The sequence below is a fragment of the Dendrobates tinctorius genome, unplaced genomic scaffold (genome assembly GCF_039654945.1).
Source record: "Dendrobates tinctorius isolate UK_male_01 unplaced genomic scaffold, ASM3965494v1 ptg000133l, whole genome shotgun sequence".
Classification (NCBI taxonomy): Eukaryota; Metazoa; Chordata; class Amphibia; order Anura; family Dendrobatidae; genus Dendrobates; species Dendrobates tinctorius.
The window spans coordinates 46,966,002-46,989,140 of NW_027361801.1; the positions used below are offsets into that span (position 1 = coordinate 46,966,002).

At 43.5% G+C, this 23,139-nt stretch overlaps 1 protein-coding gene across 2 annotated transcripts in view; it reads left to right on the forward strand.

Moving 5' to 3' along the window:
- PASD1 (PAS domain containing repressor 1) overlaps positions 1-17,409 on the forward strand; it is a 161,990-nt gene extending 144,581 nt beyond the window's left edge. For both annotated transcript variants that reach the window (XM_073543621.1, XM_073543620.1), the window contains exons 20-21: positions 7,799-8,006; positions 9,113-17,409. In XM_073543621.1, the coding sequence (XP_073399722.1) occupies positions 7,799-8,006; positions 9,113-9,268 (364 nt within the window). In that variant the 3' untranslated portion in view covers positions 9,269-17,409. The remainder of the gene's footprint in view (positions 1-7,798; positions 8,007-9,112) is intronic.
- Positions 17,410-23,139: the final 5,730 nt, after the last annotated feature.

Below are 23,139 nucleotides of genomic sequence, written 5' to 3' on the forward strand. Positions count from 1 at the left end.
TTTGTATCCTTGACCAGATCTGCGCCTTGCCACAATTCTGTCTCTGAGCTCCTTGGCCAGTTCCTTTGACCTCATGATTCTCATTTGGTCTGGCATGCACTGTGAGCTGTGAGGTCATATATAGACAGGTGTGTGCCTTTACAAATCAAGTCCTATCAGTTTAATTAAACACAGCTGGACTCCAATAAAGGAGTAGAACCATCTCAAGGAGGATCACAAGGAAATGGACAGCATGTGACTTAATATGAGTGTTTGAGCAAAGGGTCTGAATACATATGACCATGTGATATTTCAGCTTTTCTTTTTTAAGAAATTTGCAAAAATGTCCACATTTTTGGGGGGGCTTTTATTAGTCAAGATGGGGTGTAGAATGTACATTAATGAGAAAATTTTTTTTGAATTTACCAAATGACTGCAATGAAACAAAGAGTGAAAAATTTAAAGGGGTCTGAATACTTTCCATTCCCACTGTAAACTAGCTGAGCGGAGTTCACACTGCGCCTGTGCACTTAGCCTGCAGTATATATCGGGACTTGAGCTTTGGATGATCATTAGACTATTTGGACTACACAATTATCGTACTCCTAGTTCGCACTCCTAGTTCATTTTAATCATGCAGTATAAATGGACCTTTAGTTAACGCAATCTTCAGCCAGCAATAGGCAGTGGCTCTGTCAAAGGCAGATTGTGTACTTTTTTTTTAATGAAATTCAATTAAAATCTATTTTAAATACAAAATACATCAATTAAAGTGAATCTGTCAGTAGGATCACACCTTTTAGGCCATATTGGCATGTAGGACCATATAAATCCACATTTTTATTATATGCAAATGAGCTGTTCAGGACTATGGGCCAGATATAGATTTCCCCGAGAATCTGCTTCCAGAACTTATTTTAAACTAGCTGAAGAGCCCGGCGCTGCCCGGGCATAGTAACTAACTGTGGTTAGTTATAGCAAATTATAATTATCCATGATCCCATAGGCCCGTGCCCATATACCCATCATACATCCTCCATCCCATAGTCCCATGCCCATATACCCATCATACATATCCACCATCCCATAGGCCCGTGCCCATATACCCATCCGCCATCCCATAGCTGAGTGCCCATATACCCATCACACATCCTTCATCTCATAGTCCCATGCCCATATACCCATCATACATATCCTCCATCCCATAGTCCTGTGCCCATATACCCATCATACATATCCACCATCCCATAGTCCCGTGCCCATATACCTGTCATACATATCCTCCATCCCATAGTCCAGTGCCCATATACCCATCACACATCCTCCATCCCATAGGCCCGTGCCCATATACCCATCATCCACATCCTCCATCCCATAGTCGAGTGCCCATATACCCATCACACATCCTCCATCCCATAGTCCCATGCCCATATACCCATCATACATATTCTCCATCCCATAGTCGAGTGCCCATCATACATATCCGCCATCCCATAGTCCCGTGCCCATATACCCGTCATACATATCCTCCATCGCATAGTCCAGTGCCCATATACCCATCACACATCCTTCATCTCATAGTCCCGTGCCCATATACCCGTCATACATATCCACCATCCCATAGGCCCGTGCCCATATACCCGTTATACATATCCTCCATCCCATAGTCCAGTGCCCATATACCCATCACACATCCTCCATCCCATAGTCAACCATTATGACATCATAATGAGCGGCGGGGCTTGCAACCTATGATGACATCAGCGTCGCCATGACAACCATTGTGACATCATAATGAGGGGCGGGGCTTGATACGCACACACTGTTTCCCCAGTATGCAAATAGGAGCATTATGACATCATAATGAGGGGCGGGGCTTGACGCGCACACTTTTTCCCCAGTATGTAGATAGGGGCAAAATTGTTTGGTGAATTGGAACGCGCGGGGTTAAAATTTCGCCTCACAACACAGCTTAGGACGCTGTCAGGGTCCAGACGTGTGACTGTGCCAAATTTTGTTGCTGTAGCTGCGACGGTGCGGATGCCTATCCCGGACATACATACAGATACATACATACATACATACTTTGAGCTTTATATATTAGATAAAGGGAGGAGTTACCAGTCTGAGACATATAATGTCTTATAATCACACACAGCTCTGCAGTGAGATTACAGCTGACACAGTACAACAGAAGTGAACTTTGTATCATTGCAAACATTTACAGCAGCACTTGTCCTATTATAGTGCTGGCAGTTCTGCTACAGATCTGTGACTGATTATAACCAACACAGTACAGCAGAGGTAAACCTTGTCCCATTAAAAACACAACAAGCATGTTTGCAGTTGTCTTCTCACAGTGCTGTTAACTCTGGCTGCTTGTGAGATGGAAGTTGAAGCACTGTTAGATGACACATGCAGCTGCGAACATTTATGTTTGTTGTGATTTCACTGCAGAGCTGTGTGTGATTATAACTAACACAGTACTGCAGAGTTGAACCTTGTCTCATTGCAAAGACAATGACATGTTTCCTGTGACATGGAAACCGAAGCACTGTGAGAGGACAAATGTGCAAATGTGGTAGTTTGACAGAAGAGAACAATCTCAGTACAGTGTTAACTCTGCTGTACTGTGTTAGTTCTGATCTCACTGCAGAGCTCTGCGTCATCATGAGAGCAAAGTGTCAGTAATTACAGGCTGTGAAATGAGAAGAAAAATTGGCACTAAACAAACTCGCATATCTCCACGCGAGCATAGGATTCAGCTTGCGGACAGATTTCTTATTGCACCAAATACACACAGTTGCATGTGAACATCCCAACAGATGAGCTCATTCAGATATGCAGGACAGAAGATGAAGGATGGTACTCCATGGCCACTGGTCGATGAAAAAACTTCTTTATTAGTTGCATAAAAAAAGACATGGTGTTAGGGTTGCGGATCGCACTTAATATAAAATATAACGAAGTGCGATCGCAACCTGGGGTCCACCGTGCAGTGATGGTAAACTGCTGCTCGGTAATGGTGGCGTGCTAAGTAAACACCGGCGGGAAACCATTGACCCGGTGTGTACAGGAGCGAACTCTGTTACTTCACAGAGTCGCTGAGACAATTGCTGGAGCCTGTTAACTCCACAGGACTCGGCAAAGGGAGCGCTAGTGTAGAGTCTCAGGACTCTGCCCCAAGGAGACAAGGTTAGGTTAGAGTCCTTCTCGACTCACTAGCGTGTGGCACCGCAATTGCGTCGCTAGGAAAAATGGAACTAAGGAAACCGCTACTGGAGCATGCAGCGCTGCCCTAGCGGACACTACTTAACAGCCTAGCTTAGAGCCGGAAAGCGCACTATCTGCACACGGCGCCACTCTGGCAGAAGCTGCTGTGTATGCGGTAACGTGGTGCCTTGTGCAGAATGGCACACTGGCGCTAGCGTGTGTGAGGAACTGAGAGCAATGCAGCGCTAGGCAGTACCACAACTCGTCGTTGACTCTGACTCAAAACCCTAACTCATGCACAACCAAGGGAGGAGAGTCATAATGAGTCATTCACCAGTCTCAAGCATCCATCAACATACACACTTTGCCATTAAAGTCTATACTAGCGCATGGCTGAGCGGCCATGCGAACCTTTTATAGCCGCGTCCTTCCGGGACCTTCTTGATGGTACAATCCGAGCCGTTTGAGGACCTGAGCATGTGACCTCCGAACTCCAATGAGAAGTCGTCCCACAGGCATGCTCAGTAGGCTGCAAAAAGGACTTAGCCTCTGGAGCTGCTCGCTGCTGGCTAGTGCAGATTGCTAAAGCTGAACCAGAGGTGGCAGCAGCAAGCAACCTCACAGCACTAGCTTGAGCAAGACGTCGAGAACGACGCCTTTGCTGAGCAGCCTCCTCTGCGGTCGGGACTGAATAGGAGACCACAGAAGGCAAGGCTGGGGATTCCTCCTGTGCAGAGGTCGGAACCCGACGCCAAACACATGGAGGCAGGGTAGCGCAGGTGACCACGTCCGTTTCGCGTTCACACTACGTTTCAACGGGTCCAGGAATTACATGACTCACACTGGTAATGTTCCATTTCATTTAAATAAAATCTGGAAGCAGATTCTCAAGGAGATCTATGTCCGTCCACAGCCTGGAACAGCTCCTTTACATATAAGAAAAATGTGGATTTCTCTGGAATAAGACATCGGATCACAGATATCAATGTATCATTTTATTCAGCTTCTTATGACCTACATGGCCATATAGATGGCTTAGGAGTGTTTATCCTACTGATAGATTCCCTTTAAAAAAGTAGAAATAAAATATACCCAGAAGATGTCTATATGTTTCAATTCAAAACAGTGCTGATACGATCATTCTACAGTATCACATCCTTTGTCTTCATATGTTCATCCATGGTTTCATCATCAATACAAGCCACTTATTTTAAGCCCTTGTCCACATTGGATGTGCCGGTATGTCCTATTTTGTAGAGTGTTCCGGCAAACACACGTACCGGTACGTTCTGATGATCGTATGGGCACAGAAGAGGTGACTGCACGATTATCGCCAGGAACTCGGCTTAAGTGAGAGCCAAGACCCGGCCGTCACTGCCAGGAGTGGTGACCGCACTGCCCTGGGCTGTTTAACCTCCTAAACGCTGCGATCAATAGCAATGGTATAATTCAGAAGGCAGTGAAAGGGAGGGAGCTGCCTATCCCATCTGATCGGCGCCTACGCAATGTCAGCATGGGATCCCATGGTTGCCATAACAGCAGGTCAAATGTCAACCTCCTGATCTGCCACCTATAGAGGCCTGCTTAGACCATGCCCGAAGCACTACATGCTGAGCACTACAATGGCAGATTTTCAATTTTCACTCTGCAACATCCACTGCTGCTTGCTTCTTGAAACCACCCGTGGAGTCAAACTTGTAATTGCACCTGTAAAAAAAAATTCCCAGAGGGGTGTAATTTCCAAAATGGGGTCAACCTGAGGGGGAATTCTACGCTTCTGGCACTTAGGGGCTCTGTATATGGAGTCCAAACTATTCTATGATAATTTGTTCTCCAAGAGTCACATAGCATACTTTCCATTCCAAGTCTCACCGTGTGGCTATGCAGTACTGTGCAGCCACATATGGGGTATTGCTACGTTCAGAAGAAATTGAGTGTGATATATTTTTGGGCCATTTTTACCCATTTCCCCATGTGAAAATGTAAAACCTGGAACTAAAAAAAAAATTTTGTGGTAATTTATTTTTTCTTCACTGCCCAAGGCTATAAAATTTTGTAACACATGTGGTGTCAATATGATCACTGCACCCTTAGATGAACTTAGTGAGAGGTGCAGTTTGTAAAATGGGGTCAATTGTGTGTGTGTGTGTGGGGGGGGGGGTTCTGCTGTTCTGACACCTCTGGGTCTCTACCAACGTGCCATGGAACCATCAAACCACTCCAGCAAAACCTGAACTCCAATATGACACTTCTTCCCGTCTGAGCTTTGCACTGTGCCCCAAAAGTAGTTTTTGACCACATATGGGATATGGGAATACTCGGAAGAAATTGTGTAACAAATTGTACCATTCAATTTCACTTACTTTTGAAAATTAAAAACTTGGGGGCAAAGCAACATTTTAGTGGAAAAATGGTATTTTTCCCTTTGCTCAGCCCAATACAATTCTGTGAAGCACCTAAGGGTTAAAAATGCTCACTACACCCTAGATAAATTCCTCGAGAAGCATAGTTTACAAAATGGCATCACATGTGGGGTTTTTTGATGTTTTGGCATGTCAGAGGCTCTTCAAACGTGACACGACATCCGCAGTCTATTTCAGCCAAAATTACGATTGAGAATTCAATTGGCGCTTCTTCCATTCTGAGCCCTGCCGTGCGCTCAAACAGTAGTTTTCCACCACATATGCGGTATCAGCGTACTCAGGAGAAATTGCGCAACAAATTGCGTGGTCGATTTTCTCCTGTTACCCTTGTGAAAATGAAAAATATGTGGATAAACATTTATGTATTTTTTCATTTTCACGACTCAACGTTATAAAGTTCAGTGAAGCACCTGTGGGTTCAAGGAGTTTACCAAAATGGGGTAACGTGTGGGTTTTTCTACTGTTTAGACACATCAGGGGCTGTCTGCTAAATATTTCAATGTATTTTGCGCTCCAAAAGTCAAGTGGGGCTCCTTTCCTTCCGAGCCCTGCCGTGCACCCAAACAGTAGTTTTTCACCACTTGTTGGGTATCGGTTTACTCAGGAGAAATTGCACAACAAATTTTGAGGTACATTTTCTCCTGTTACCCTTATGAAAGTGAAAACTTTGGGGCTAAAACAAGATTTTGGTGGGAAAAAGTAAAATTTTCATTTTTTCCTTCCACATTGACTACATTTTCTGGGAATCACCTAAAGGGTTAATAAACTTCTTGAATGTGGTTTTGAGCACTTTTGAGGGGTGCAGTTTTTAAAAAGGTGTCAATTTTGGATATTTTCTGTTACATAGGCCTCTCAAAGTCCCTTCAAATGTGATGTGGTAACTAAAACAATTAGTTTTGTAAATTTTGCTGTAAAATTAAAAAAAAAAATTCTTATTACATTTTAACAATCTTCTAACTTCCTAAAAAATATTTTGCTTAAAAAATGATGCTGATGTGAAGTAGACATATGGTACATGTTATTTATAATCTATTTTGTGTGGCATAACTATTTTGTTTAAGGGCATAAAAATTAAAAGTTTGAAAATTGAATATTTTTCAATTTTTTTGTAAAATTTTAGATATTTTCATAAATAAAGGCAAATCATATCTACCAAAATTGATCACTAACATGAAGCACAGTGTGTCACGAAAAAACAGTCTCAGAATCACTGGGACATGTTGAAGCGTTCCAGAACTCGGCAGGAAAACGAGCTTGTGGCTGAAGTGGTTAACAGCTTCCCAACACCAAGAGTTAATGGAAGCAAGTTTATATTTGTGCTTCAGGATGCTATTAATATTCGGCATCAGCTATAATTTATGTTGAGCAAAAAGATTCTGATTCAGGACCCTGGTCAACAATACGTGGGCAACGGCCCAGAATCCTGTGGACCTCCTTCTACCTATCAGCATTCCCGGCATCTCTTCTGATTAGTAGGCCCAGGATGATATCATCATTATGCATTACGTTGCACCCTGCCTACTAATTAGAATAAGCGCTGAGGCTAGTGAAGGTTCACAGGGATCTGGCTCATGCAAAAAAAATGTTTCTCAGCCTCATAAAAATCTGGTTCTTTTGGAACTGTTTAACTTTTTACATTTCTCTTTAGTCGGATCACGAACAGCTGTATATTCATTCCACTTTTATTTCCCATCTCTTACCTTGATTTTCCTGGGACCCCATCCCTACGGGGAAGCGCCCAGTTCACTGGAGGTTTACACAAACTCTTTCACTAGGGCCCATCACACTCTAGATATGCACAGGCAGTAGAAATACATGTATTTAAGTAAAAACAAAATACCCTCAAAGTTGTGCATATCTTTTAACGGAAACCTGTCACAGGCTCTGCATACTAGAAACACTGTCAATCAATAAATAGAACCGCCCACTGGATATGGCAAGGTGGAGTGACTTAGCAGAAAAGTAGTGTTTTTTAAGATGCGCCAGATTGCTCCAAAGTATTGGTGTAAAAGAAGTAACCTAGAGGTGGTATAATGTTAGGCAACACAAAGAAATGCATCCTCCGGCTTGAGCGATTGTGATAAAGATGGAGCATGAAATCTAATTCTAAACCCCATGGATAGTGATAACTTCCAAGTGATCTTTGGGTTATATCTGTGTTACATGTTGTTTCTCTATGACAGGTTTGTCCAGGACCAACAAATGCGGCCGCCCTCGATACAAATGCAACCAATCACATGTAGCGCAGTGATTGCAGCTTCTCCTGCTCCGGCGTACACCCCCTCCTTAATGATCCCTGCAGCCAGCTTTACTCCGCAACAGACCCATGCTGCAGTTCACCTCCACCATTGTCAGCAACAGCAAGTCCAACCGCAGCATCTCTACCTTCAGGTAATGTAAATGGTAGAAAACTGTAAGGATCAAATTATACATTCTGACTTTTGGGACTGAAAAGGGGATATATTTGAAAGAAATTACCTATTGTTTAATTCAGGTTTTTTGTAAAATGTATTTTTTTAAACATGTTAGATTTTTTTTTATCATTATTTTCTATGGCACTATCTACACTAAAGCACTACTCCAGCGTTTTGTTATCTTATTTTACTGCTGTAGTGGTGCCACTGATCCAAGTTCCCTGCCCCCGGCTTTATACTTACCAGCCATCATCTTCCCATGCAATTGGCGCCACTTCGGTCATCTTCTGCAGGTTGTGATCTGCCGGATCGTTGAGGTGTTTGATAGGCGATCTGTAAGTCACTAGTCAATGTAAGTCTATGAGAGTCAGAACAGGGCCAGAACGTGGATCTCATAGACTGACACTGAGAACTTGTGACCGCTGCCTCTGACTTCCGGTCAGTCAGAAGTCACGGTCACAAGATGAAAAGCTGGACCGGAGCAGAAGACAGCAGCTAGTAAGTATAAGACTAGGGGCAAGGAATATTATATTAGTTGCACCACTCCAGTGCTGAAATGGACAAAAAACGCTGGAGTGGTGCTTTAGAAAACAAAATCTAAGATCTTGCAATTTTCACACACTTGACTAAAACTTCCTGTCCTTTACAGCAGCTATATGGGCTAAAGATTACAATAGACTAACTATGACTCCATGAGATAATCAGTGGTTACTAGGCATGCTCTGATCATTGTGAAGGAAGGAGGTGAGCTGTGACCATCATCTACTTTGAATGGTGGATCATGTATTACAAGCTGTGTATAGAGGTGTTTTCTTTCATTATAATCCTGTCTGTGATGATAATGAGACTGCTGAAAAGTCATATATGCAGAACAAGGTGTGCGATTCTAATATTACCCCTAGTATCCACTGTGAAAATTATAATATTTCAGATTTTTTTATAGACAAATTATCAAAGATTAAAAAATAAATTGAACTTAAAAACCTGATTTAAACAATTGTCCATTTTTTGACGATAAATTCCATTTAAGGCTTGCAATTTTCAATGTTGGTATTATTTTTCACTACTTCTATTGTGTTTCAGATGCAAAATCCAGAGTCGTTGCAGTCGGGCCAATCTCAGCGTATTTTTCAGCAGTCCCACATCCCTCAACAGAATACCATGGGCTATTTTCTGCATCCTCAACAACAAAATCAGTCTGGTAATATATCCGACTTACCGGACATGCAACTCCCCTGACTCTAGAGGAAAAGAGAATAATATCTCAGGCATTATACTTGTGCACCATGTGCAACAGTCGTAGAGGACATTACGGGGCCCAATAAGCCCACTCTAAAAACCCCGTTCACTGAAGATTGTGCTGAAGAAGGAAACGTTTCCACTGAAAATGGTTGATAAACCAATCCAAGAGGAAAATTGCAAAACCCATATATTATATTATAGATTCCCAGCTGCCTTCAAGAAGAACCAAGAGTAATTCTGAGTTCTGATGTTACCTGTGCACCAAAGTGTATGTTAGGGGCTATCTTTTTTTTGGTTTGCCAAAGTGACTACCCAATAAGTGACTATATTATAACTACCTATGCCCAGCAAACTATAGAGCCATATAGCTAGTGGTTGTGGTCAAACATAGAGAAGTGCTCGGAGGGTCAGGCCAGCAGTCTACGGCAGGGACGGACATACCTTTTTGGTCCTTGTGTGGCTGCACCAATGATAAGGGGTTTCATTTCCACATCCCGAACAGGTGGAATTGTGCATTATGATGAGCTATTGGACTTCAAAGAGTCCATATTCTGTTCCTACACAGGGTCTTCTTCTGTCTGTGTCTGCCACTGGTCTACGGCTAAGTCAGATAACCTCAGGCACCCATTTTACGTACCTTAGAAGCCAATTCTGCGTTTTTGTACATCTACTTTATGAAGAATTTCCGAGATTTAACCCAACAGAGTGATGATCTATATGCCCTTTTTGTCAATCAGGAGTTTAATGCCAAAGTATTATATATAGAGAGAGGGAGCTATATATCAGAAGAGTACTTAGAAAAGTCCTTAATATTACCAAACTGGTCATAGCGCTCCAGCCTGGTGCTGGTCGGCTGAAACGTCCATTTGCAGATAAATCGCAGCTGAAATAGCAAATGTGCCCTGAGGAGTTTTCATAGGTGTGTAGGTAAAACTATAGGGCTATGTTGCTAGCACTGGCCACACAAAAATATTTTAAAAAATGAACATCATCCCTGCTACGTCTGTATACTGATGGAACGGCTGGTTCGTCCTTTAAAGATGGGCACATGGACACTCTCCATGGTGCCGTGTCGCTTTGGAATTACTTGCACTGTCACTTGGATTAATGCTGCACGCTTGCTATGGTTAATAAGCAGCATTTATTTACTACGTGTGCAGTTATTAGAATAGACGGTCATATTAGAATGTACAGGTTTATAGATTCTATTATATTAATATATTTATTGCATTGGGATGTGTTCTGAAATCTTTGTTTTTCATCGTCTCCGAGTCAAACTATTCCGCAATATTCGATTGTGCCTCCTGTATAAAAGAACAAACTGTCCAGCTGCTCTTTCTGCCTCATTGTTTCTACTACTGAGCCTTCAGTCACGTGCTCTGGCCTGTCCTCTACGTATATGACTACTGAAGTGAGCACAGATCGGAGAGTGTGCAGCTCGAGACGAGTTATAAAAACACCCACCCGGTATTAGACACTGTTGCACATCTGGGGACAGAATACAAATTGTCCAACTGAACGGCTTTTATGGTTACGTCCAATGGAGATGGCTGAGCTAACGATCACCCAACCTTGGCAGATTGTAAATTCACCTTGACGTTGTATTGTATTACGTGTGATCCTATGTACATCTGTTATTTATGAGACTTGTATATTAAGTAAATGCCCAGATATTTATTCTATTGGAATGTATAAGATGAAATATAGGAAAACCAAAATGCTGCTTTTATTTTGGATTATATACCCTGCAAATGAGTGTATGTAAGTCAGGCCCCCGCCCCTCTCCCCCAAGCTTCAGGCCATAGAATACCCAAGGGCTATATCAAAGTACAGTGAGAAACTCCAGCTCGGAGGCATTGTGCGGCCATGTATACACAACGCTTTTGCCTGCAGATTTTTGGGTCCAGTATTGTACCATAATGGTGGGATGCACAGGGTTCAATCATCAATTCCAAGTTTGTTTTTTTGTACTTTATTTGGGGCCATTTTAGACAATGGGGCAGAACTATTCATCTACTTACAAAAAAATCTATGAAAAAGAATAGAAGAATAGGATGTCTGACCAAAACGCCATGCTCATGGGGCCAAGACTACTTTATAATAAATATATGAATTTGCACCTACTTTGTCTAAAACCAAAGCCAAGTCCATCCTGGAAAAGTCAAATTCATTAAGGCGTTATTCATACGTCCGCTTTTCAAGTACACATTCCATCCAAGTTTTTTCTTAGATGGAATAGGGTTTTGTCTATGGGTTTATCTACTCATATGTCCAATCTTTTGTGTGTGAGCCAATGGTACCCAAAAAAAGAAAAAAAAGCCAGCAAATTGTAGATTAAGCTTGAACATTCAAGAGAATGAGTCCAAGCCAAAAAATAAAAACAGATGGCACTAGGCTGCCATCCGTATGTCAATCGAGTGCTGTCCATTTTTTTTGTTTAATCTGTAGCAGTCTGGATTTTTTTTTTGCCTATGAGAAAAATGGAGGTCGCACACAGACCAAAAAAGGATGAAAATCTCATACTCTAAAAATCAAGACGTCTTTAATGAGACCCAATGGAGCATGGTCCCTGTTGATGACTGTACACTGTTAAGGGGAAACCATCATTCTGTTCACATAGTTCATTCGTATAAATCAGCCTCCATATGTTCTTTTTTCTTTAAAAGACTTTACATGCTCCAATTATGGAGATTGCACCTACTCTCGGCATTGAGTCTAATGGTACGTTTTCCCCAGTGAGTTCAATGGAACAAGCTAGTAAACAGCACCACGCTTCTCAGTAGTTTGTGTCTGTCATCCAGACACAAGCTACACTACCAATCACAGCTGATAGACAAGAGTGGCGCTACTTCTGGGGTGGGGGACCATAATTTCATATTAGTAAATTGCAAAAAAAATATGGTGTATCTCTGAATGCCCAGTTTTGACATCCAACAATTGTGTTTTCAATAACCTGAGCTTTTGATAGATAGTAGTGATGAGCCTAACAAGCGAGGTGCTCAAGTGTGCATCGGGATACTCGAGCGCCATGATAGATTCCCCAGTTCGGATGTTTCATGGCTGCCAATAAACATGCTGGGCTTGCCCGGGTATGTCAAACAACTAATAAACATGCGGAAATTGCCTAACGGCCGTGAAATAGGTGGGGTGAGGAATCGAGCATGGCACTTGGACACCCATGATAGTTGATGCGTACCCGAGCACCCCGATGCGTGATCGAGTAGCGAGCATGCTCGCGCATCACTAGTATTTATGTATATAAACCTGTACAGAAATTCAGATGCGGGATTATTAATATGGCTAGTACAATTCATCTGGGAAATAATGTAGAATTAGAGCACATAATCGAACAATCACATAAGAAGCTGGAGACCAACCTTGAAAAGGCACGGTGAACTACAAGGTACTGAGGGATTACACTAGAGGTAGCCATTGTGGAGACTGAATTATTATTTATTAAATTGTGGCAGATTTTGAGAAAGTTACGTTTTTCGTTAGCTTTTATGACTACATAAGTTTGTAGTGTGGAGCAGATCATTTGAATGTTATTGCATTATGTTAATACATGTCATACGTACGCGATAAAGAGTGAACGTGGTCATGTGAACAGTCTAAGGCCTCATTCAGACATCTGTGATTTTTCACTTTTCTTAAAGGATGGACCATTGTTCAACAGTGATTGATCCATGTTTTGGCTTATAAATACAAAGGTTAAAAAACCTCACCAAATACTCAACGTGTGCACATGGCCTAACGGTCTAAAATCAACAGTTAAGTTGAGCTTAATTTTGGTCTTGTTCATCGACTAAACAGCCACAGTATTAGAGGAATGTTCATGGCATATTAAGGCATTATTTCATCAATGTTTATTTCCATTATGAGGTGTTGTCTTATATTGGGAGGGGGATAGGTATTGTTAGCCACAAATCTTCTGATCCTGGTCAATTCGGTGTTGCCGAGTTTTAATTTATTTTTTCATTAAAATAAGTTTCAATTTATTTTTATTTGTCCTCACAGTGACCACTACAGGTTACAACCTGGCACTGTGTTGCATAGCCATAAGTATGTAACTACTACTATAGCCTTATAGGGGGAAATCACTGTAGCTGACCTCTTGCCATATGACCAGTCTTAATTCTCACTTCTATTAGCAAAAGTCGCAAGCTGTGTCTCAGATGGGGTCCTTGGTTTTTGTGAATCTCAACCTCCCAGTGAAAACAATGTAACTACCGTAAAGAAGAGGAAAAGTGTGACATTTTATTGTACCGGAGCAGCCTGGCACATTCATCTACTAGTGATATCAGTAGAATTTGCTCAGCCTTCTCTTAGGCCGGGATAACACATGCGAGGAATACGGCCGAGTCTCGCAGGTTAATACCAGGCACTGCCGCTGGCACTCAGGAGCGGAGCGTGTGGCCACATAGCAATACATGGAGCTACACGCTCCACTCCTGAGTGCCGGCGGCAGTTCTGGGTATTAACATGCGAGACCCGGCCGTATTCCTCACATGTGTGATCCTGGTCTAAGGCTGTGTGCACATGTGCAGAAATGCTGCAGAAATTTCTGCAACATTTCCACAACTCCCGCCGCAGGTAAAACGCATGTGAATTCACACGTGTTTTTCCCACGAAAAACAACCGTGTTGCAAGCGTTTTTCGCTTGCAGAATGCTTGCGAATTCCAAGCGATTTCAAGCATCACTTGGAAATGTGATAGGATGTTAAAAATAATTAAAAAAAAAATAAAAAATATTGTTATTCTCACCTTCCGATGGCCTACGATCTGCTCTGCGGCACTCCCAGCATCTTCCGGTTCCAGTAATGCTTTGCGCGAAGGACCTGAGATGACGTCTCACTCGCAAGAGCGCAACGTCATCAGTGGTCATTCGCGCAAAGCATTACTGGGACTGGAAGATGCCGGGAGCGTAGTGAGAGGTGGGAAGGACTTCGGGGGCTGCCGGATGGTCATTATATCTCTATTTTTTTTTTCTATTTTTTACAGGATTATGGTACCCAGAGCCTGGAGGACAGTCTCCTCTCCTCCATGCCCTGGTTACCATCCGCACATGATCTGCTTACTTTGCGCATGGTGGGCATAGCCACATGCAGAAAGTAAGCGGATCAATGCATTCCTATGGGTGCGGAATCGCAGCAACTCCGCAAAAAGAATGAGCCTGCTGCGTATTTTTCCGCTATGCGATTCCGCAGCAGAAAAATCCTCAGCATTAGCACAGAATTGCAGAATCTCATAGGATTGCATGGGATGAGTTTTCTTTGCAGCGATTCCGCAGCGGAAAAACACCGCGAAAACGCAAAAAAAACCTGCAACGTGTGCACACAGCCTCAAAGTTACTGTTCCTCTACAAGACCATAGACCTCATTTACCATGTAAATACATTTTGATTATAGTCACATGCTCTCCGCCATCGCAGTCCATATTGGGAGACCTATAGTTTTAGGTGCAAAGACTAATGTTACGTTCACATTGACATTGGTGGCTCCATTAAAAGCGTCCATCACAGGTTCCACAAAAGAAGCTAAAATATAGCCATAGCTGCAAAATGAGGTAAGGCTAGGTTCAGATTTGCGGATGTCAGAGCTGCGGAGGGCTGCGTAGTTCCTTCATGGAGCTCCACCCACTGCCGCACCTCCTTTCAGCTCCACCTATGTCTGCATGTGGCCTGTGTCCGCATGCATCGTCTTGATGCTGTGGCGGCCGCAACAAAATGCAACATGTTGCGTTCGACGAAGGTCGCTGCAGCATCAAAACGACGCATCCGCATGGCCTGCATACCCAATGTTAAAGATAGGTACGCAGGCCGCATGCAGACGTAGGCGGAGCTGAACAGAGGAGGTGCGACAGTGGTTGGAGCTTAACAGAAGAACTACGCAGCCCTCCGCAGATCTGACATCTGCAAATCTGAAACCAGCCTAACCCTGACGGACAATGCCATAGTCCATCGTCAGGAGTGGGGTTTTTCAGTCATCTGTCACAGATTTGAATTATGTTTTTCTCTTATGAAGGAATTGAAAATAAAATCCTAATGTTCCTCTGAACATAGTCAATTCCAACTCAGAACTTGGCACGTTCTTAGCTGTCACCAGGTTTACCCTGAGCATAAAGCAATGAAAAACAGATTAAAAAATGTATCTAATGTAGTAATTAAAGGGGTTCACTTTCTACAGAACCTACTTCTTAGGAAGGTCCTTTGACAATAAGCTGATCATCACAAATTACTGCACTTTTCTCCTCCTATATGTTCTCACAGAGCCTTTTCATTGTGTTCTCATGGTGTTTTTGTTAAAACAGGAAAAATATTTTCCTGTAATTTAAAAAAAATGTAATAAAAATCTCCTCCCGTTCGGGCCTGTACTGAAGGCATTATTACTGCTCCGCACACTACACTACACTAAAATGCTGGGCCATTTTAAAAGCTGGACGGGAACGGTGTGTCCCCGATGACGAGTCTAAGGCCGGTTCGAAGCAGCGTCTCCCAACTACACTCCCTATGAGTGTGTATAGTAAGAGGCCTGTCCGTTCAGGGCAGGGAGAAGCTGTCAGGGACCAGCCTCCAACTAGTCAGTCGAGTTATATAGTGCACAGCCGGATTTCCAAAGTTTGTTTTCTCTGAAACGCCGCAGTGTTGCAAGATAAAACATACACAGCTACCATGTGGCAGCCAGTCTCTGCCTCATGCTGCCCGTGGTTTGATCAGCAGGAATGAGATGACAGGTTCCCTTCTAGTATGGAAAGCCCTTAGCAAAGCTAGTTTTGGAAAGCCTTTCCTGACCCACAGGACAGGATGAGCAAAACATCCCACTTTGGTTGATCAGTTAATATAGAGAAAACCTGCAATGCCGTATATCAAGGCGACGAAAGTCGGGCAATTTTCTGGAGGAAAACAGCCATGTTTTTCTAATCCTTTCAATATACAGCTCATGCACGGAGAAGTAGTAAGAGAGTGTCCATGAGCCCTTACAAGACCTACAAGCATGAAGGTTTCTGCTTTCTGCGTATCGTGCTTCAGTAGACGTGAGCTTTTAGGGTAAATTCACACAGGAAATTAAGAAGTGGAATCGAGTAGCAGGCGAGTTAATGAGACTTTAACAAACTTATCCACATGCTGTATACATTTTTCATGCAGAAATCAACCTTAATTTTACAGGGAATAAAAAATTCACAATTAAATCATTGTGTTGTAGAGGTTGCTGTAGATCGTCAAATCCCTTGGTGGTGGTGGACACTTGCCTCTTTCCCCATCAGTCTATGGTGTCTTGGTACCTGACCGCTGCAGCAGTCACGTATCAACACGTCATTATGGATATGGAGCGCCAGGGTAATGCAAAGGAAAAAGTGCACCAAAATCCATACAAGCTGGCCATTTTGTCAGAAAATCTCCGCAAATCTCCTGATTTCTGTGAGCTTGCCCAAAGACAAACTATTACATTTATTGTACAATTTCGTCACAAGGGATAATCTATGTAAAAGAAATGTCATATATTATAATGGTTATGTTGGAAGAATCAGAAATCCCTATTTATTGGGTTCATTAATTCCAAGTGCTGACAACATCAATGCTAGAACCAAAATGTAACTTTTAACAATATAGCACTGCTAAATATTAATGTAAACAAAGTATTAAAGTTTAATATCATTCTTCATTCTCATCTTCCATATATCTTTTGTTTACAACTCCCGATTTTAATGTTTTATGTCCCCATTGCCGGTGTTACCATTTTTATTTTTTGTTTTTACATGGGTAAACGTCGTCTGGCACTTAAAGGGTTAACACGGCCTTGCACTTTTGATTTTCTGTAAATAAAATTTTAATTTTCTTGTTATATTATTGCAATGTACATATGTAAATGTTCCGTGTACAAATCTCGAGTCAAATATTGAAATTAGTTTATTTTATATGATGTCAGATAGAGGCGTTTATAAATGTTCCTATGGATATAATTTTGTAATGAAATGTGTCTTATTAAAATGGACAGGCTGGTAGATTTATTTTCTGGTCCCGGACAAGCTTTCTTGTTGAGCCTGTCACAACGTGAAACAAAAGAAAAAAAAAAAGCTTTAATAGATTGCATATAATATTTTGAAAAAGGAAAAAAAAATAAAAGTCTACTTTTAAAGCCTGTGGAACCTGAGTGAAATGATTTATGACCATTTAAATCTAGACCCAAAGGTACAAAATTGGACAAAATTAGCATATTCCGGTTTTAAACCTATGTACTCTTGAATAAGACGGGTTTTATAATACTTGTGTCCATGGTTTGTGTATTAACTGCGATGTACGGACTGGCCCAAACTCCAGCCATAGGAGGTTGGCTGTTTGGATCAGAAGACCCCAAGTGAGTCCACACTTCATGGTCTGTACTTGGCCCGTGAAACACAGATGGGCGAGACCCACCTTAACCAGAGAAAATAGAATTACAGTTACTGGTAATTGGGTTTCTAAGACCCTCCACGACAGCACACAGGAGGTTGCCTTCCCATCCTAATTAGGGACAGGAAAAAGAGGTTAAATAGCCCTCTCCTTCCCCAAATCCCCAGTGTTTTCCAAGGACCACATAGAGTGAATGCTTGATATATTATTTATTTACATGAATCAAAAATGAACATCATTGTTAGGGGGGGCAATTACCCGTGCTGTCGTGGAGGGTCTTAGAAACCCAATTACCGGTAAGTGTAATTCTATTTTCTCTAATCCCCTCCATGACAGCACACAGGAAGTATACCAAAAAATAATGGTTAGGGAGGGACAACAGCTTACAGGACTTTCCTGTCAAAGGCTAGTGTTAGGCGTCGGATTCCTGGCACTGCACAGCAGGAATCCAGAGCTAGACATCCTGCGGTCTCCCATTCTTCCTCGACCGCTCCGGGTGTTGCTCAGCAAACACGGCGAGCCAGGCTTGCTGCTCAGACTCGCTCTGACAGCCTGGATGTTGCTGCCACCTCTGGTGCAGCAATGGCAGCGCAACCTGCTTTGCAGGGAACCGCTCCTGAGGCTAAGTCCTCATGCCGTGCTACTGGGCATGCCCGCAACTTGACCTCTCACTGGAGAGCAGGGGTCACATGCTCAGGTCCTGCGTCAGATCTGATTGGTCCATCCCAAGCTAATGGAAGGTTCCGGAAGCGCATCACTATAAAAAGCCCGCAGGGCGGCTCGGCGATGCGCTAGTGTAGACTTATCTTGCTATGTATGTGAATGGTGACGGATGCATGGACTGGTGGCTGACTCATTATGAAACCCCTTCCCTCGGATAATACGATTGGTGACAGAGTATGTTCTTAGGTCAGCACCAGGTAGAGGCAAGCTACGCCACAGTGGTCCTTCGCCTACACTAGCGTCCGTCGGTGCCCGGTCCTCGGCGCCGACGCTTGCGGCTATAGTTGCCGCTGCGCTGCATTAACAGCAGCTATTGCTGTTCGCGGCTGCGACGCCACATGCTGACTCCTGTGACGATAACAGGGTCAGCACCTTTGTATATACTTCTGGCAAGCGACTCTGTGTCTGAACAGAGCCACTCCTAGCGTTCGGGTGACGTTAACCCGTGCGCACTACGTCACCTTCTGGTGCATCTGCCATTGCCCAGCAGCGGTCTTACCAACTACCGCACGGTGGACCCCGGGCGGCGAACGCACCTCTTATTATTTTATATCTGGTGCGTTCCGCCGACCATAACAGCTAGATCTTGTACTGACATTAGATCTAATCTATAATGCTTAGTGAAGGTATGGACTGAGGACCAGGTAGCAGCTTTGCAAATCTGCTTGATGGACGCATTTGCCTTTTCTGCCCAGGAGACGGAGACAGCTCTAGTGGAGTGGGTCTTCAAGGATTCAGGAGGAGGTAGATCCTGATTTTTGTAAGCATCATGATTGCTTTTTTGATCCAGTTAGCTAAAGAGCTTTTGGATGATTTTTTCCCTTTATTTGGTTCGACATACTGAACAAAAAGATTTTGATCTTTTCTCCAAAGCTTTGCTTCTTCCAAGTAGCAAGGGACCGCTCGCCGGACGTCCAGCGAATGGAAGCCTGCTTCCCTCTCATCTTTCGGACTGTCACAGAAGGAGGGCAGTATTATTTCCTGGGACCTGTGGAAATCAGAGGACACTTTTGGTACAAAGGACGGGTCTAGACGGAATATTAATCTATCGTCCAGGATTCTTAGATAAGGCTCTCTGATGGATAGCGTCTGAATCTTGCCCACCCTCCTTGCCCTTGTAATGGCTACGAGAAGTGCTGTTTTCCAGGATAGTTTATCTGGATCTGGTCCATAGGCTCAAATGGAGGGATCGTTAGACCTTTCAGTACTAAATTCAAGTCCCAAGCTGAGACCCTATTGGATTTGTTTGGACGGATTCTGGAGGCAGCCGACATGAATCTCCTTAGTCATCGATGGTCTGCTAGATTCTGGTCGAAGTAGGAACTCAGGGCAGATACGTGGACCTTCAAGGTACTTGGTTTGAGTCCTTTGGATAAGCCGTCCTGTAGGAATTCTAGGATCTTTGCCAAATCTGGGTGGAAGGGATCAATGGGAGTGGATCCATACCATGCCAATAAGGTTTTCCATATTTTAGAATATATAGCGTTTGTGATTGGCTTCCTACTCCTTTGTAAGGTAGATATCACCACATCTGAGAGGCCTCTGGCTTTCAGGATTGTGGTTTCAGAAGCCAGGCTGCCAAGCTTAAGCTGTGGGGAGCCAGGTGAAAGATAGGAACTTGATGTAGTGGGTCATAGTCCAGAGACAGAATCAGAGGACCCTCTGAGTTCATTAGCCTTAGGGCTCCGAACTAGCTCTTTTTTGGCCAGAGAGGGGTAATCAGGATACTTCTGAACCCATTTGTCCTGACATTTTGCAGAGTCCTTGGTATTAAAGGAGTTGGTGGAAACGCGTATGCTAGACTGAAGTCCCACGGGTGAGCGAAGGCATCCACCCTTGAATGTTTTTCGTTTGGACCTCTGGAGAAGTATGGTTTTGCTTTGGCATTCTCTTGATTTGCCAATAGGTCTACCTCCGGGAGACCCCATTTTTTGGATATGGTCTGGAATATCCTCATATTGAGGCTCCATTCTCCTGGGTCTATGTCTGTCCTGCTCAAGAAGTCTGCTTCGACATTGTCGGATCCTTTCAGGTGGAGAGCCGACAAGGACTGGAGATGGCATTCTGCCCAACCAAATATTTTTGCTGAGATGTGTTGCAGATTCCCGTATTTTGTGCTGCCCTGATGACGTAAGTGGGCTACGGTGGTCATGTTGTCAGAGTAAACTCGGCCATGGGTTCCCCTGATTAATGGCTCTGCTGCCTTTAGGGCCTCTTCTACTGCTCTCAATTCTCTGTAATTGGACGACTGATTTTCCATCTTTTTGGGCCAGACTCCCTGAAAGACTCCTTGAGAAGATATTGCTCCCCAACTGCGCTTGCTGGCGTCTGTTGTAATTTATGTCATAGGATATTGTATCCAGGGTATCCCTTTTGCTAGGTTTCCCTGGTTGAGCCACCAGTTGTGGGATAACTTTACATGTTGAGGAAGAGAGATTCTCGTATTGAGTGTCTCTGGGTCTCTGTTCCAGCGGGATAGAATAAACTTTTGAAGTATTCTTGAGTGGGCTTGGGCCCAAGGGCCTGCATGGATGCAAGAAGTCATTGACTCTAAAGTTGACAGGGCAAATCTTATGGTCACCCTTTTCTGTTTTTCTAGCATCCGAACTTTTGATCTCACGCATACCTGCTTGGTGGGCGGAAGAAACGATATTTGGCTCTGGGAATCTAGGATTCCTAGAAAGACCTTCTTGGTTGAGGGGTTCAGGTCCGATTTTTCCCAATTTACAATCCAGCCTAAGGATGCCAGGGTATGCAGAACTGAATGAAGATGCTCTCTTAGAGTGGTGCTGGAGGGAGCCATGACCAGAAGGTCGTCCAGGTAAGGAATGACACATATGTCCTTTTCCCTGAAGAATGCCACTACTTCTGCCATTATTTTTGTAAATGTTTGGGGTGCCGATGATATGCCAAAGGGCAAAACCTTGAACTGGAAGCGGTACACTTCTTCGTTGAGAGTAACTGCAAACCTCAGATACCGCTGATAGGATGGATGGATAGGTACGTGGCAATAGGCCTCTTGGAGACCTATGGTGGCCATGGCAAAATCCTTTCCGATCAATGGTATTGTGGCCTTTATTGACTCCATCTTGAAGCGCTGCTCAGCTTCTTTAGGTTGATGATGACTCGGTACTTCCCACTTGGCTTTTTTTTATTAGGAACAGCCGGGAGTAGTGGCCCTGACCCTGTTCCGCCTCTGGAACTGGTGAAATTACTACCGACGATATCATCTGTTAGAGTTGTGAATGCAGAATTTTTTGAAGTTTTGCTGAAGGGAGACGAGTTACTTCCAGATTTTGAGGGGGTAAGGAGGAAAATTCTATTTTTACTCCCCTTCTGACTGAGTCTAGGATTCTGCAATCCGATGTTATCCCCTGCCAGTTTGGGAAGTAGTTTGCAATCCTGCCCACTACCTGCTTGGCATCATTTTCTGTCTCTGTCTGAATGAGAGTTGTGAAAAATATTTCTGCCTTTCCGCCTTTTGGATAACTCCATCACCCCGTTTTCACTTTCCCCCTGCATTGAGGGGTCTGATCCTGGGGTGGGCGAAAGAGCTTCTTCTTGGGTGGTTTTGATTCGGGAAGATTTTTCTTCTTGTCGGTTACCTTCTCTAGTAATTCGTCCAGTGCCGGGCCGAATGCGTATTAGCCATTGAAGGGAATAGAGCATAGTTTGGATTTTTTTTGACAGAATATCCCCGCTCCACATTTTCAGCCATAGAGCCCTTTGGGTGGTGTTGCCGCAATGCGGACCAACTCTGCGGAGAAGTTCGCTAAAAAGCCTGCTGCCTTTTGAAGACACGGTAAAGAGGATATAAGATCTTCCCTCGGAGTCCCACTTCTGATATGGTCCTCTAACTGCTGAAACCAGAGGTACAGGATTCGCGTTACGCAGGCGGATGCGACATTTGTTTTTAAGGAGGCCGTTGAAGCTTCCCAGGACTTCCTCAGTAAACTATCCACTTAGCGGTCAAGAAGGTCCTTGAGCTGAGAGGAATCTTCAAAGGGTAGTGTAGTTTTTTAGCTAACCTAGCTACTTGGATATCTACTTTAGGAACCTCAGTCCAACACTTCGCGGCTTCTTCATTCAGGGGAAACCGATATTTCATCATGCCTGGGATACTGAACTTCCTTTCTGGGAACTCCCATTCCTCCAGGATTAGATTCTGGAAATTATCATGAATAGGAAAAACTATTTTCTTCCTAGATTTCAGGCCGCCGAATAGATCATCCTGGACTGAGTGGGATGGTTTCTCCTCCTCAACTCCCATCGTGTTCCTGACTGCCAAAAGTAGTTCTTCCATGTCTTCTGAGGAAAAGAACAATTTCCTATCCCTCCTCTGTCTAATTTGGGGTCAGTTCACCCTCTTCCCTCCAATCCCCAGAAACTGATGACTTGGGTTCTGAGTCTGAGATGTCTTTAGGGGCATATTTTCTCTTTTTTGAGACTGAGGGCCCCCTGTGAATGACTGAGAGAAGGTAGCCAGGAATGACAATCTCCTGTCGCACCATCCCTCTTACTTAGACCATGAGGGATGGTTGTTCCTCCTGGACAATTTTTTCAAATCTCCTGTCGCACCATCCCTCTTACTTCGTCCATCAGGGATGGTTGTTCCCCCCGGACAATTTTTTCTGTGCACCGCTGGCGCAGAGCATTTTTGTAATTGGAGGGGAGGTTTTTTTTTTTACTACAGATGGTGCATTTGCGGCTTGTAGACTTTTCTTTCATTTTGGTGCAGGTTCTTTGTCTCCTTGAA